The sequence below is a fragment of the Procambarus clarkii genome, chromosome 48 (genome assembly GCF_040958095.1).
Source record: "Procambarus clarkii isolate CNS0578487 chromosome 48, FALCON_Pclarkii_2.0, whole genome shotgun sequence".
Taxonomy (NCBI): domain Eukaryota; kingdom Metazoa; phylum Arthropoda; class Malacostraca; order Decapoda; family Cambaridae; genus Procambarus; species Procambarus clarkii.
The window spans coordinates 21353898-21371124 of NC_091197.1; the positions used below are offsets into that span (position 1 = coordinate 21353898).

General features: G+C 42.3%; 1 protein-coding gene across 1 annotated transcript in view; it reads left to right on the forward strand.

The window, feature by feature from the left end:
• LOC123764810 (DNA-dependent protein kinase catalytic subunit) overlaps nt 1-17227 on the forward strand; it is a 746996-nt gene that overhangs the window by 30356 nt on the left and 699413 nt on the right. The window contains exon 2 of the mRNA XM_069302649.1: nt 2274-2440. Coding sequence (XP_069158750.1) covers nt 2274-2440 — 167 coding nt within the window. The remainder of the gene's footprint in view (nt 1-2273; nt 2441-17227) is intronic.

The following is a 17227-nucleotide window of genomic DNA, read 5'->3' on the forward strand; positions in this document are numbered from 1 at the left end:
GCCTTAGGAACTCTGGAGGTGCTCTAGAATAGTTAGCTAACTGGGGACGGGATAACGGACTAGAGAGAGCTGTTTCCCCCGGCCTCGTTAGTTAACTGGGGGGGTTGGAATAATGGACAAGATATAGCTATTTCCCCCACCCCCCGTTACACTGGCATGTTTGAGGATTAGCCCTCTTCCTATATTGTATCCATTTTCTTTTCCTCTCTGGGCCTCACACGATTTCTGTTGAACCAATCCTATTTTATGGTTCTGCATCCTGGTTTTGGTATGAATTTTTTTGTGCCTTCATCATATGTTTCAAAAAATTTGGCATACATCTCATTTACTTTCTTGCCTAGCAACAAGTCTTTCCTTGGTACATCCTTGGTGCTGTTTTGCATGCTGTCTTGAGTTGTGTTTTCCTTCCAGCTGGTTCGTACTTCCCTTAAGCCATCTTCGACTCTCGATCAAGTGTTGGTGCTTCTTCCCTTCGATTTCTGGTTGCCCCGTCGATCCTAGATGTGTTTCTTATTGCATTGTTTTTGTTGGCTCTCGCCTCTGACTGTTAAGTTCGTAAGCTTCATGTTCTTTTTTTGGAAATGTGGGTTCTGTTCTTTTGGCACTTGTTGACAGTGCTTCACCTGTAGCCTTCTCCTCCTGTTCCGGTGGAGATGGAGACAGTTGACTTCTGGAAGGGTCCCCTTGAAGATTGATGCTTGGTTTGTTCATTTAGGGATGTACCTTCTGTTGTGTTCGATAGCTGCAGTTTGTCGCTAGTGGCATGCTACCCATTCTGCTAATGTGGATGCACTGTTTGTTAACCCTTGGGCTGCTAAGGGTCATTATGGCTTCAACACCCACAGGTGCAACAAAAAAAAAAATTCCAAGAAATTCTTTTTTCTTATTAATGTGTTTATTTGTCTTCCCTGAGCACGGGAAAAATAATAAAAAAATTAATTGTACTTGCCAATGATGTAAATGAGCCGAGAAGTTGGTCGATGACGTCACGATTCATCATCGCTGGAGCATCGTGTGCTGGGGCCGAGTCAGGCGCGGCGGAGTAGGAGCCCGAGTTGCCGCGAATTTATTTTCGCGGTATTATTTACAGTGTGTATGGCATATTTTACACCATTTTTTTTTTTTACTGGTGTGGTTCAGTGTGTTCTCACTTGATGATTTATCATCATAGAACTGTTGTCAATGTATATTGGATCCACATATTAGTGTCACAAGTATTTGTACAAAAAGTCTTTTTTTTTCAATAAAATATAAAAAATTCTATGATTTATTTTCATTATTAACACCCACTTATTCTGTATTTACATGTATTTGCACCAGTCTTGGACATTCAGAAGTCATCAAGACTGTGATACTCGTCAAAACATTTGACATTGTACAGAGGGACCCGACACACTGTGCACCAAGTCATCACCATTTTACGTTTATGTTCCCTCTTTGTTGTCGTCTTGCATACAATGCATTCACGCTGGCCTACTGCACGATCCAAGAAACTATCTTGGATATAGCTTTAGGGAGCCACTGAGGCTTGCCCTGAAAGGGGTGTTTCATTACAATCAATGCTGGTCTTCTGATGAGCAATTCTGAGGTGCTGTTGAGAAAAAATCCCAAGAAGTACTGAGGGTGCAGCACACACACAGTGCAAGTGTAATGAAAGGCCACTTTTTGTGCAGTACCTTGCAAGCTCCACATTCCTGCCCTGTTTTCCATTCTCTTGGGTATAGTGCTTGTGGCTCAACGGTGAGAAAGGTAGTTGGCTGAGACCCCGGGTGACCTTTGCTTCCACCTGGATAGTGTCAAGGGAGTTGGGACAATTTACCTGTTTTCAAATATTGGTTGGATTATGTGATGGTCTCAGTCTTTAGTTATGTAAGTTGAGATGTAAGCCGTTTTGTGATCCCTATCAACTTTGAATAATTCATTTTGGTAGTGGGTTGAACATTAATTCCTGCTTGCTCCCCATGCCTCTTTTGGGTGGCCAAGTATTAGTCCTAGCTCCTAGTAGGCTCAAGACATCCCCAAAGGCCTGAGTTTTGGGGGAATTTCTGCTGTCAGTGCCAGAACCTTCGTAGAGCTGTTCAGGTGCTGTACAGAAAGGGACATTTTATTACAATAGATACTCAATTTTTGTAATATTACTGTTCTTTTAAAATAGAATGCTAATGGCTTTATAATTGAATTACTATATAGCATTTATATATTTTCTGTATGATATAATACAATGATGTTCTGTGCTGGTACACATTTCAACTGTCATTGATATTTAATTTCAGATTTGTACCTGAGCCATGTTTTGGGAGAGAAGGGGATCATTGCTTTTGGTCGAAGGGTATCCGGTGACCAAGTATTTGTAGAGGCAAAGAAATGTACACTAGATGTAATCAAGACTTTAATTGAGAAAGATGTCCAGAAGATTCTCAAATATGTTGTTGATATTAGAGTAAGTGATTTAATTTTCACTTGTAATTTAAAAAATAATTAAAACTGGTAAATTGTACCACTTTTTGTATCGCTTAAGGTGTCTCCTCAGGTCTCTCTTCTTTCTGTTGTCTTAGCTCTTAAGTGTATTTCAGTCATTTAAGGTGAATCTGGTGCATGATGCATGAATTTTTCACCAGAAATTTAAGGAAGCGGGTGTTGAACCACAGCTTTGTGCCACCCATTATATCGTGAGGGAATAGGGATGCACCACCCTACATGTCATATTTTTTAGAATATCTTAAGATTCTAAAACCCTGTGGGTACATGGGGCTCACTTTTAACAATGGCAAATGAGGGATTACCATGTATATATTTACAGGCAAAATGTGTACCATGTGCAGTTATAAGAATTAGGCATGTAAATACATACATACATATTAATTATATATATATATATATATATATGTCGTACCTAATAGCCAGAACGCACTTCTCAGCCTACTATGCAAGGCCCGATTTGCCTAATAAGCCAAGTTTTCTTGAAATAATTGTTTTTCGACTACCTAACCTACCTAACCTAACCTAACCTAACTTTTTCGGCTACCTAACCAAACCTAACCTATAAAGATAGGTTAGGTTAGGTTAGGTAGGGTTGGTTAGGTTCGGTCATATATCTACGTTAATTTTAACTCCAATAAAAAAAAATTGACCTCATACATAATGAAATGGTTAGGTTTATCATTTCATAAGAAAAAAAACTGAAAAAATATATTAATTCAGGAAAACTTGGCTTATTAGGCAAATCGGGCCTTGCATAGTAGGCCAAAAAGTGAGTTCTGGCTACTAGGTACGACATATATATATATATATATATATATATATATATATATATATATTATTAAATATGACCGAAAAAGTAAGATTAATAATTCTAACACGAATTTTCTCAATCTTTCGTACATTTCTTTTCACTGTTGGAGGTAAATAAAAAATCAATTCTCCGAAATTCATTTTTATTTCTAGTCTGACGCGACACGAGCGCGTTTCGTAAAACTTATTACATTTTCAAAGACTTTAGTTTACAAATACACAACTGAATAGAACTTACGCATCTCCGATTTTATATCTACATTTTAGTGAGGTGGATGGGGTGAGGTGGCATTAATAGGGTATTAATTTCATCACAAGACAGAACAAGAGGTGGCATTAATAGGGTATTAATTTCATCAACACAAGACAGAACACGAAACAATGGGTATTGAATAGAAGTGTATGTAGAAAGCCTATTGGTCCATATTTCTTGATGCTTCTATATTGGAGCGGAGTCTTGAGGTGGGTAGACTCCGCTCCAATATAGAAGCATCAAGAAATATGGACCAATAGGCTTTCTACATACACTTCTATTCAATACCCATTGTTTCGTGTTCTGTCTTGTGTTGATGAAATTAATACCCTATTAATGCCACCTCTTGTTCTGTCTTGTGTTGATGAAATTAATACCCTTGTTACGGCCCTCTCGGGTCGCAACTGGGTTCTTACTCTGATGTTATTAGAGGAAGGGTATCCGGCCCCAAGCCAGTAGTGGCTTTCAAGGGATGAGATCCGTAACACAAGTAAAATAAAAGGGGAAGGGAAAGAAAGGCAAAAACTTAATATTATATAATGATCACCGTCACCAATAAATATATATAAACGATTACATGGGGGGGGGGGGAGTATAAACACTATACTACACTGTTGTCTTCTTCTGAAGACTCTGGATCCTCTCGATGCCAAGTTCTCGGTGCTCTCGTGGCCTCACGACGAATCCTTCGAAAAGCTGAGTCTACCCCGGCCACAGGCCAGCCAAAACACAGTTCCACTGGGGGCACCGCCGTGGAGGCCGTCAACCACAAGTCCAGCAGGCAGCTGGCAGGTTCCGGATCAGCAACGCTGGTCAGGCCACTCCACGAGCGATACTAGGGTAGCGCCCTAGTCAGGAGCCTCGTGTGATACCACAGATCACTCTCCTGTCCACAATACCCCAGTGGTTAATCGTCTCCACCAGTCAGTCCCGGGTATGACAATCCTCAACTGCCACTTTACAGGCAGGGTAACACCACAGTGTTCATCCGGGAGGCGACTCACAGCTGCTGCAGCAAAACACTTGGTGTCGAGACGGCTGCCTTGGGTAGACTGACTCAACTTCCATCACAGCAGTCCCAGGTCGACTCTGTAATCAGACACGTCATCAGTAACAGGGACACACAAAAGCACCTCACTTACAGGCTCAGACCCAAACGCCCACCTATCCACTCCATAGATGGCGTTGTCGTCTGAGCACCACCTCACCAGAGGTCAGCAGCGGCTGTGTTGTGAGCTGAACAGGACTGGAAACTGGCCCTCGTGGCCAGTACACCTCGTCCTCACCAGGTGTCGTCGTCCATTTGGAGGGGGTTTCGGGAGCTGACACACAGATGGCGTGGTCGTCACTGCTCCAGGCTCGGACGCTGGATCCAGGTCCGTAACAACCCTATTAATGCCATCTCACCCCATCCACCTCACTAAAATGTAGATATAAAATCGGAGATGCGTAAGTTCTATTCAGTTGTGTATTTGTAAACTAAAGTCTTTGAAAATGTAATAAGTTTTACGAAACGCGCTCGTGTCGCGTCAGACTAGAAATAAAAATGAATTTTGGAGAATTGATTTTTGATTTACCTCCAACAGTGAAAAGAAATGTACGAAAGATTGAGAAAATTCGTGTTAGAATTATTAATCTTACTTTTTCGGTCATATTTAATAATATATGTCTACAGGAAAGACTGCTACCAAAATATACTAATATATATATATATATATAATATATATAATAATATATATAATAATATACTAGCTGTACCCGGCCACGCGTTGCTGTGCCTCGGCAACCTTCCCCTGTCTCCCAGTCCTCCCCACCATTCCCCGTGCCCCGTCCCCTCATCCTCCCAACCATTCCTCACTCACCCGTCCCCTCTTCCTTCCAAGCATTTCTCACTCACCCGTCCCCTCTTCCTCCCAACTATTCCCCACTCCCCGTCCCCTCGTCTTCCCCCTCCCCTGTCCCTTTGTCCTCCCCAACATTCCCCACTCCAGCGTCCGTTTGTCCTTCTAACCATTCCCCACTCCATCGTCCCCTCCTCCGCACCATCTTCCACTCCCCCATCCCCTTATCCTCCCTACCATTCCCCCCTCCCCTGTCCCCTCCTCCTTTCCACCAACCCCCACTCCTCTGTTTCCTTGTCCGCCCCACCATTCTCCATTCCCCTATCCCCCTCGTCCCCACCATTCCCAATTGCCCCATCCCCTCGTCCTGTTTTCAAAAAAGCATGTTTTTACATGTCACAGGTGTGGCATCTCTATAGTCGGTATATAAAAACATGTGTGTATTCGAATGGAACGTTGCATCCAAATTTCAAAGCAATCGATGAAGAACTTTAGGAGATTTCAGCGTGTGTTGCTCTTACGTCCAACAGATGGCGCTGTTTTTAAAAAAAAGCACGATTTTTCCTGTCACAGTTGTGACATGCATATAGGAGGTATATAAAAACATGCGCCTATTCGAATGCAACGTTGTGTCAAAATTTCAAAGCAATTGGTAAAGAAGTTTCGAAGATTTCCCTCCCATGAAAAAATAGTTTTTCAAAACAAGTATGTTTTTTCCCGTCACAGATGTGACATCTATATAATATGTATATATAAACCCGCTCAGATGTGAATGGAACGTTGTGCAAAAATTTCAAAGCAATCGGTGAAGAACTTTCATTTACATTTTTTTATTTAAATAGATATAGGTATAGAAACATTTACATTTTTATTTATATAGATATATGTATATGCTACCAGTACCCAGCCATGTGTTGGCCGGGTATTACTAGTATATATTCCTGTCCCCTGGAACCTTCCCTGTCCCCCAGTCCCCTCCCCACAATTCCCCCCCCTCACCCGTCTGCTCGTCCTCCCTATCATTCCCCACTTGCCCATCCCCTCTTCCTTCCCACCATGCCCCACTCCCTGGTCCCTTTGTCCTACCCACCATTCTCCATTCCAGCATCCCCTCGTCCCCACCATCCCAAACTCCCCCGTCCCCTCGTCCTTCCCCACCATTACCCCCTCCCTTCTTCCCTCGTCCTCCCCACCATCTCTCGCTTCCTTCCCCTCGTCATCCCCACCATTCCCCACTCCCTTGTCCGATGCCTTCCCAAATGGTCTGATGTTCCCATCAGAAAATTGGGAACATCATTTGATGTTCCCATCACTGAAATATAACAAAAACAGTAAAAAATGAAATGAAAATATGAAAAAGTAAAAAGTAAACTATACTCACAAAATGAACGGTATGGTAAACAAAACAGCTAAATTCCAACACAATTCACACAAAATAATTAAATCAAAATGAAAATAAATAAAATCTATAAAAATTCAATTTATCAATGCAATCAGAAACATTGAAATGGAATTGTAACATATTTAGTATAGCATGTGTGTTCCTCTTACATGCAACAGATGGCGTTGTTTTGCAAGAAATGCATAGTTTTACCTGTAACAGGTGTGGCATCTATACTTATACTTACGAAATGAACGGTATGGTAAACAACAGAGCTCAATTCCAACACAATGTCACAAAATAATTAAATAAAAAATAAAATAAACCGAAATCTTTGAAAATAAAATTTATCAATGCAATCGGAAACATTCAAATGGAATTTGTGACACATTTAGTATAGTGTGCATGTTGCTATTATGTGCAACAGATGGCGCTGTTTTCCAAAAACACGTTTTTACCTATCACATAGGTGGCATCTATATAGTAGGTATATAAAAAGACGTGCATATTCAAATGGAACGTTGTGTCAGAATTTCAAAGCAATCGGTGAAGAACTTTGGAAGATTACTTTGGAAAATGAGCCACAGAGATATTAGAAAGAATTTTTTTAGTGTCAGAGTGGTTGACAAATGGAATGCATTAGGAAGCGATGTGGTGGAGGCTGACTCCATACACAGTTTCAAGTGTAAATATGATAGAGCCCAATAGGCTCAGCAATGTATCGGAATGGAGAAATGTCACAAGTGGAGTACCACAGGGTTCAGTTCTTGCACCAGTGATGTTTATTGTCTACATAAATGATCTACCAGTTGGTATACAGAATTATATGAACATGTTTGCTGATGATGCTAAGATAATAGGAAGGATAAGAAATTTAGATGATTGTCATGCCCTTCAAGAAGACCTGGACAAAATAAGTATATGGAGCACCACCTGGCAAATGGAATTTAATGTTAATAAATGTCATGTTATGGAATGTGGAATAGGAGAACATAGACCCCATACAACCTATATATTATGTGAGAAATCTTTAAAGAATTCTGATAAAGAAAGAGATCTAGGGGTGGTTCTAGATAGAAAACTATCACCTGAGGACCACATAAAGAATATTGTGCAAGGAGCCTATGCGATGCTTTCTAACTTCAGAATTGCATTTAACACTTTCGCTCGGGGATGACGCAGCATTGCGTCATCCGTTTACTGGCGGTAATGCCGGGGATGACGCAGCTTTGCGTCATCCACTTTAAAAATTCGCCAAAAATCAGGTTTTTATCCGATTTTTTGGGGACTGGTTTTAAAATGTGCGCCGATGTCTTCCCATTTTCTTTGTTGAGCCTCGTCGCCCTCAGGCTGCTTGGCACACGCCGTGGGCCCATTGTCTTTGCTCCACTGTTGTGACCAATGTCGCTTCCCCTCGCATCTCAAACGTGTGAACATTTCGGCTATTTTCCGTGGCTATATTTCTTACTGCGGCTTTAGAAACTATCTACGCTTACTCCACGATGGATAGTAATCATGAACAAGGCCCTTCCAGGAAGAAAATTGCGAAAGAAAGGCTTGAAAAGGGTAGGAATTGGGAGTGTAGCAGGAAGGCCTCTGAGCACTCACGGCTAACACGTGGCCCGTCTTCAACTCGTCGGCGGTTGGAGCGTGACCAGGTTTTTTTTTTTATATGCTAATGTTCCTCTAGAGAATTTTATTACGAACCCATTGAGACCAAAATGAAAGACCTAGGACAAAAATTGAGGTGACCAGAGTGAAAATAGTGAAAACATTTTATCCCGTTTGCGCGCTCCCGGGTAACTCGTTCGCACTTTCTCTGTTTGCTGCGGGTAATTAGCCGGGCTTTTGGAGTTTATATGCATTTAGTGCTGTAGAGAATTTTATTGCGAACACAATGATACCAAATTTAATCTCGTAGAAGGAGAATTGAGGTGACAAAGTTGAAGAGAGTATACACTTTTCGGAATTAACGCGCGCTTCCGTGACACTCTGGGGCCCATATCGCCCTGTCGAGGGGTGGCGCGCGGGGTGAGCGAAAGTGTTAAATACATGGATGGCGATATACTAAAGAAATTGTTCATGACTTTTGTTAGGCCAAAGCTAGAATATGCAGTTGTTGTGTGGTGCCCATATCTTAAGAAGCACATCAACAAACTGGAAAAGGTGCAAAGACATGCTACGAAGTGGCTCCCAGAACTGAAGGGCAAGAGCTACGAGGAGAGGTTGGAAGCATTAAACATGCCAAAACTAGAAGACAGAAGAAAAAGGTGATATGATCACTACATACAAAATAGTAACAGGGATTGATAAAATCGACAGGGAGGATTTCCTGAGACCTGGCACTTCAAGAACAAGAGGTCATAGATTTAAACTAGCTAAACACAGATGCCGAAGAAATATAAGAAAATTCACCTTCGCAAATAGAGTGGTAGACGGTTGGAACAAGTTAAGTGAGAAGGTGGTGGAGGCCAAGACCGTCAGTAGTTTCAAAGCGTTATATGACAAAGAGTGCTGGGAAGACGGGACACCACGAGCGTAGCTCTCATCCTGTAACTACACTTAGGTAATTACACTTAGGTAATTACCTGTTGATTGACGGTTGAGAGGCGGGACCAAAGAGCCAGAGCTCAACCCCCGCAAGCACAACTAGGTGAGTACACACACACACACTGTAGATAATATATATATATATATATTATAAATATATTATATATATATATATGTCGTACCTAGTAGCCAGAACGCTCTTCTCAGCCTACTATGCAAGGCCCGATTTGCCTAATAAGCCAAGTTTTCATGAATTAATTGTTTTTCGACTACCTAACCTAATTTAACTTTTTCGGCTACCTAACCTAACCTATAAAGATAGGTTAGGTTAGGTAGGGTTGGTTAGGTTCGGTCATATATCTACGTTAATTTTAACTCATAAAAAAAAATTGATCTCATACATAATGAAATGGGTAGCTTTATCATTTCATAAAAAAAATTAAAGAAAACATATTAATTCAGGAAAACTTGGCTTATTAGGCAAATTGGGCCTTGCATAGTAGGCCGAGAAGTGCGTTCTGGCTACTAGGTACGACATATATATATATAATATATTTATAATATATATATATATATATTATCTACAGTGTGTGTGTGTGTACTCACCTAGTTGTGCTTGCGGGGGTTGAGCTCTGGCTCTTTGGTCCCGCCTCTCAACCGTCAATCAACAGATGTACAGGTTCCTGAGCCTATTGGGCTCTATCATATTTACACTTGAAACTGTGTATGGAGTCAGCCTCCACCACATCGCTTCCTAATGCATTCCATTTGTCAACCACTCTGACACTAAAGAAATTCTTTCTAATATCTCTCTGGCTCATTTGGGCACTCAGTTTCCACCTGTGTCCCCTAGTGTGTGTGCCCCTTGTGTTAAACAGCCTGTCTTTATCAACCCTGTCGATTCCCTTGAGAATCTTGAATGTGGTGATCATGTCCCCCATAACTCTTCTGTCTTCCAACGAAGTGAGGTTTAATTCCCGTAGTCTCTCCTCGTAGCTCATACCTCTCAGCTTGGGTACTAGTCTGGTGGCAAACCTTTGAACCTTTTCCAGTTTAGTCTTATGCTTGACTAGATATGGACTCCATGCTGGAGCCGCATACTCCAGGATTGGTCTGACATATGTGGTATATAATGTTCTGAAAGATTCCTTACATAAGTTTCTAAAGGCCGTTCTTATGTTAGCCAACCTGGCATATGCTGCTGATGTTATCCTCTTGATATGAGCTTCAGGAGACAGGTCTGGTGTGATATCAACCCCCAGGTCTTTCTCTCTGACTCTTGTAGTATTTCATTTCCCAAATGGTACTTGTATCTGGTCTCCTGCTTCCTACCCCTATCTTCATTACATTACATTTGCTTGGATTAAACTCTAAAAGCCATTTGTTCGACCATTCCTGCAGCTTGTCCAGGTCTTCTTGAAGCCTCAAGCTGTCCTCCTCTGTCTTAATCCTTCTCATAATTTTGGCGTCGTCAGCAAACATTGAGAGGAATGAGTCTATACCCTCTGGGAGATCATTTACGTACATCAGAAACAGGATAGGTCCAAGTTCAGAGCCCTGTGGGACTCCACTGGTGACTTCACGCCAGTCTGAGGTCTCGCCCCTCACTGTAACTCTGCTTCCTATTGCTTAGGTACTCCCTTATCCACTGGAGCGCCCTACCAGTTACTCCTGCCTGTTTCTCCAGCTTATGCATCAATCTTTTATGGGGTACTGTGTCAACGGTTCCGACAGTCCAAAAAAATGCAGTCCGCCCACCCTTCTCTTTCTTGCTTAATTAATCTTTGTCACCTAATCGTAGAATTCTATCAAGCCTGTAAGGCAAGATTTACCCTCCCTGAACCCATGTTGATGGGTTGTCACGAAGTCTCTTCTCTCCAAATGTGTTACTAGGTTTTTTCTCACAATCTTCTCCATCACCTTGCATGGTATACAAGTTAAGGACACTGGCCTGTCGTTCAGTGCCTCCTGTCTGTCACCCTTTTTGTATATTGGTACTACATTAGCAGTCTTCCTTATTTCTGGTAGGTCCCCCGTTTCCAGTAACCTACTATACACTATGGAGAGTGGTAAGCAAAGTGCTCCTGCACACTCTTTCAATACCCATGGCGAAATTCCGTCCGGCCCAACAGCTTTTCTCGCATCCAGCTCCAATAGGTGCTTTTTGACCTCATCTCTTGTAATTTCAAACCTATCCAAGGTCACCTGGTTTGCTGCCACCTCTTCTAGCGCCATGACATCTCCCTGTTCTATTGTGAAGACCTCCTGGAACCTTTTGTTGAGTTCTTCACACACCTCTTTGTCATTCTCTGTGTACCTGTCCTCGCCCACCCTAAGTTTCATCACCTGTTCCTTCACTGTTGTCTTCCTCCTGATGTGACTGTGTAGTAGCTTTGGTTCAGTCTTGGCTTTGTTAGCTATATCATTTTCATACCTTTTCTCAGCTGCTGTTCTCACACTGACATACTCATTCCTGGTTCACTGGTATATCTCTACTTTCTGGTGTTCTGTTATTATGGAAGTTCCTCCATGCCCTTTTGTTCAGCTCCTTTGCTTTCATACATTCCCTATTAAACCATGGATTCTTCCTTTGCTTCTCTGTTTTTTCCTGTCGGGCTGGGACAAACCTGCTTACAGCCTCCTGACATTTTTGGGTGACATAGTCCATCATTGTCTTGTACGGACTTGGTTCCGAGTTCTGTGTCCCAATGTATATCCCATAGGAATTTATTCATCTCCTCATAGTTTCCCTTTCGGTACGCCAGCCCTTTGGTTCCCAATTCTTTTTTGGGGGTGATAATTCCCAGCTCAACCAGGTACTCAAAGCTCAATACACTATGATCACTCATTCCCAATGGGGCTTCCAACATAACTTCCCTTATATCCGACTCATTTAGGGTAAATATCTGATCAAGCAAGGCTGGTTCATCCCCTCTCATTCTTGTCGGTCCCTTGACGTGTTGACTTAGAAAGTTTCTTGTTGCCACATCCAGCAGCTTAGCTCTCCATGTGGGTCTCTGTTCCCCCAATCTTTCTTCCCATGGTAGACTCTCCCTCTGAAGAGACAACTAACACAACACCTTTGCCCCCTATTAGACTATTTTACAAGAACTTCTTTTCCACAGCTCATAAAACGGAGGAAAGGGTCCTGAAAGATATTGTTAATAGAAACGTTATCCCTACAGACAAAAATCAGAAGATACAATTGACGATCTACTATAAAACCAAGAAAACGGCCAACCTACTCATGAGAAACTCTCCAGACACAAAGCAGAACGCTTTAAAAGAGACCAATGTCGTCTATGCCTTCAAATGCCGACTTGGGGACTGTAAGCCTCAAAGAATTCAGTATATAGGCAAGACAACAACATCTCTTTCCAGGCGATTAACGATGCATAAGCAACAGGGCTCCATTAAGGAACATATAATATCTTCCCACAACCAGACCATCACCAGAGAAGTCTTAACAAAAAACACGGATATCATCGATAGATACAGCGATAGCAGGCGGCTAGATATCTGCGAGGCACTACACATTAAGAAGTCGACACCAGCAATCAACAGCCAATTAATGCACAACTATATTCTACCCACTTCAAGACTCTGCACCAATATAGAAGCATCAAGAAATATGGGCCAATAGGCCCTCTGCAGTTACTTCCATTCTTCCCTTTAACTTACAAAATATACCCATTGTTTCGTGTTCTGTCTTGTGTTGAAAGTTTGTTTTCACCTCATCCAAAACTGTTGTAACATATCACCTCACCCAAATGCAGGTATAAAATTGAAGATGTTTAAACTCTGTTCTCAGTTATAGTTGTGTGTGTGTAAACTAAAGTCTTTGAAAATGTAATAAGTTTTACGAAACGCGCTCAAGTGTCGCGGCAGACTAGAAATAAAAATGAATGTTGGAGAATTGATTTTTCAGTTACCATCATTAGTGAAAAAAAATATAAGAAACATTGAGAAAATTCGTGTTAGAATTATTAATATTACTTTCTCGGTCATATTTAACCCTTAAACTGCGCATGGCGTATATATACGCCCTGAGTAACATGTCCCATGGTGCGCATGGCGTATATATACGCCCTGAGTAACATGTCCCATGGTGCGCATGGCGTATATATACGCCATAGGGTGCCAGGCTCGATTCAAATGGCCCGCGGTTACACGGGGTTCACAGAAGCTTCCTCAGGGCTCTTGTAAACAGATGCCATTTTAAAAAAAAATCGTGGGCAATATTCTCAGGTGTGAGAGGCACAGTACTGTTGGAGCAACCAAGGCTGGCGCACGCAGCATGAGCGAACAGCATTGTTGTTCAGCTTGTGACCACAGCATCGCCGAAAAATGTCAAAATAAATATATAATTATTATTATTTAGCGATGACAATATTACAGATGACCCATGACTGTGATATAAATAACCAGGGTTGTGATAATAGCAGGATTGTTGTAATAATTAGCGGTGTGGGAGGAGTGATGCTGAGAGACGGAGGGAGACAGCATCGTTTACTGACTGTGTGGCTAGCTGTTATTGTTTGCATTCACCATACCAGGTCAGTGGTTCTCTATGGTGAACACAAATGTAGATACATATATATAATGTGTGTATTAGTGTAATAACAGCAAAAGGATTATGCTGGGAGGAGCCATATGGGTGACGGAGGTGACGTCGTCTGCACGATTTGTCTAGCTGCTTAGAGGGTGGCCACTATGCTCTTTGGGCGCACTACAAGCTTAGGTGTACAATTACGGTGCATAAAACATGTAGATACTTATGTATAATATGTGTATATAGGGTAATAACACTGCAAACAGTATTGTTGGGGGAGAAAGTTTAGTGCGTGTGACCTTGAAAGAGTGAGGGAGCCGCCAGCTGGCTGTGTGTATAGCGACGACTCTTAGTGCCTGAACTAACTATATCAGCTTAGCTGTACAGTTGTGGTGAACAAAATATATACATATATATAATGTCTGTATATAGTGTAATAACACCACAAATGGTATTGTTGGGGAAGAAAGTTTAGTGCATGTGTTGAGGGAGTGGCAGCGAGTGGCTGGCTGGTGTGTGGCGGTAACTCCTCGTTGCTTTTCGACTCTCAATACCAACTTAGTGGTTCGTTATGGTGACCAAAACATGCCAATACTTATATATAACCTGTGTATAGAGTGTAATAGCAGCAAAACTATTTGTTTATAGTTTTATAAACATAATAATTGAATCACTAATATGCACATCATACTTTTGAGTATAGCAATTATTAACCACTTTTATTATATAAATATATTACAATACACACTATTGAATAATATTACTGCAAAAAAACTAAGAAAAAATCAATTGGAGACATTGAAACAATTAGGTAATAATATCTTTGTGGCAACTCCCATCTGTCAACGCGGGTGACGCTGACCGGGTCTGACGACCGCTCTGTCAACGCCCACTTTTTGCCAGACTTCCACAGTCAATTGCGCCCAAAATATGTCGCCTACGATTTTATTTTTATTTTTTCCGTGCTCAGGGGACACAAATTAATTAACATGTTTAGAAGACAAAAATTTTATTTTTTTATTTTTTTTTTCTTGCGAACAGGGGTGTAAATGTCCCCAGGACCCCTGAGCAGTGTAAGGGTTAATAAAATATATATATATATATGTCGTACCTCGTAGCCAGAACGCACTTCTCGGCCTACTATGCAAGGCCCGATTTGCCTAATAAGCCAAGTTTTCTTGAATTAATATATTTTCTCTAATTTTTTCTTATGAAATGATAAAGCTGCCGATTTTATTATGTATGAGGTCAATTTTTTTTTATTGGAGTTAAAATTAACGTAGATATGTGACCGAACCTAACCAACCCTACCTAACCTAACCTATCTTTATAGGTTAGGTTAGGTAGCCGAAAAAGTTAGGTTAGGTAGTCGAAAAACAATTAATTCATGAAAACTTGGCTTATTAGGCAAATCGGGCCTTGCATAGTAGGCTGAGAAGTGAGTTCTGGCTACTAGGTACGACATATATGTTGTTACGGCCCTCTCGGGTCGCAACTGGGTTCGTACTCTGATGTTATTAGGGGAAGGGTATCCGGCCCCAAGCCAGTAGTGGCTTTCAAGGGATGAGATCCGTGACGCAAGAAAAATAAAAGGGGAAGGGAAAGAAAGGCAAAAACTTAAGATTATAATTACCTTCACCAATAAGTAATATATAAAAGTTACACAGGGGGAGAGGTATTAACACTACACAGGGGAAGTATATACACGGTCGTCTTCTCCTGAAGACGCTGGATCCTCTCGGTGCCAAGTCCTCGGTGCTCTCGTGGTCTCTTGACGAATCCTTCGATCAAGCTGAGTCTACCCCCGAAACAGGCCAGCCAAAACACAGTTCCACTGGGGCACCGCCGTGGAGGCCGTCAACCACAAGTCCAGCAGAACTGCTGGCAGGTTCCGGATCAGCAACGCTGGTCAGGCCACTCCACGAGCGATACTAGGGTAGCGCCCTAGTCAGGAGCCTCATGTGATACCACAAATCACTCTCCTGTCCACAATACCCCAGTGGTCAATCGTCTCCAGCAGTCGGTCCCGGGTACGACAATCTTTCAACTGCCACTTCACTGGCAGGGCAACACCACAGTGTTCATCCGGGAGGCGACTCACAGCTGCTGCAGCAAAGCACAAGATATGGGGACGGCTGCCTTGGGTAGACTGACTCAACATCCCTTACAGCAGTCCCAGGTCGACTCTGTAAGCAGACACGTCATCAATAACAGGGATACACTAAAGCACCTCACTTACAGGCTCAGACCCAAACGCCCACCTATCCACTCCATAGATGGCGTTGGTGTCTGAGCACCACCTCACCAGAGGTCAGCGGCGGCTGCGTTGTGTGCTGAACAGGACTGGAAATTGGCCCTTGTGGCCAGTACACGTCGTCCTCACCAGGTGTCGTCGTCCATTTGGAGGGGGTTTCGGGAGCTGACCCACAGATGGCGTGGTCGTCACTGCTCCGTGCTCGGACGCTGGATTCGGGTCCGTAACACCTCCCCACCAAAAAGAATTTGGTTTGGGTTTCTAAAAGGAAAAACACAAACCAAATTAGTATGTGGATACAACTCCACACAGACTCACGTACACTATGAACTGGAGTGATGAGGCTGACTTGTCCACAGAACTGTCCTACTGGGCAATTCCGGCACAACGGGAACTTGCAGATAGAAGGCAATGACAGGCAATCCCATACTTCACACATTTTCTTAACACTGTAGCGTTATCACGGCGCTCGAGAGCGTTACCACTTTTTGTGTTGCGGTCGCACAGCGAACTCGCTCACGGGTCATGAGAAAAAATATTTCTATAAACTCTTTGTTATGAGATTGACTTTGGGATAGTTTGAAAATGTCCGCCATGAAATTTCCGTTTTCTCTAACAGCCACATACAGTAGTCTATTTGGGAGAACAGCATAGCATTGCACCATCGAGGTAAGACCATTGTATTGTTGACACGACACGTGTAATCGACGATGTTTTTTATTTGGTGCCGGTCTAATGCATCCTTGTGTGACATTTTATACTTATGTTCTTCTAGAACATTCCACATTGGTACAAAATTAAAATACGTACATCGAAAATTAATGTCAAGACAGCGAAAAGTGGATACACTTTTCAGTGTTGCCACTCGATTGCCTGAAACGGCGCACTATTTTCTTACGGTTAAACCTTACCACTGGATTTCTTGGGACCCATGGCGAGATATATAATAACAACTTTTATGGTCAAATGACCAAAAATCCAACAAAACACTGAAAATCCGGGTGAAGAATTGGTGTGGGATAGTCACTGGGCGCGAGGCACTGGTAAACTGAGGGGTGAGGGCGACGATCGCCATACCACCACGCACTAGGTTGGCCTGTACGCG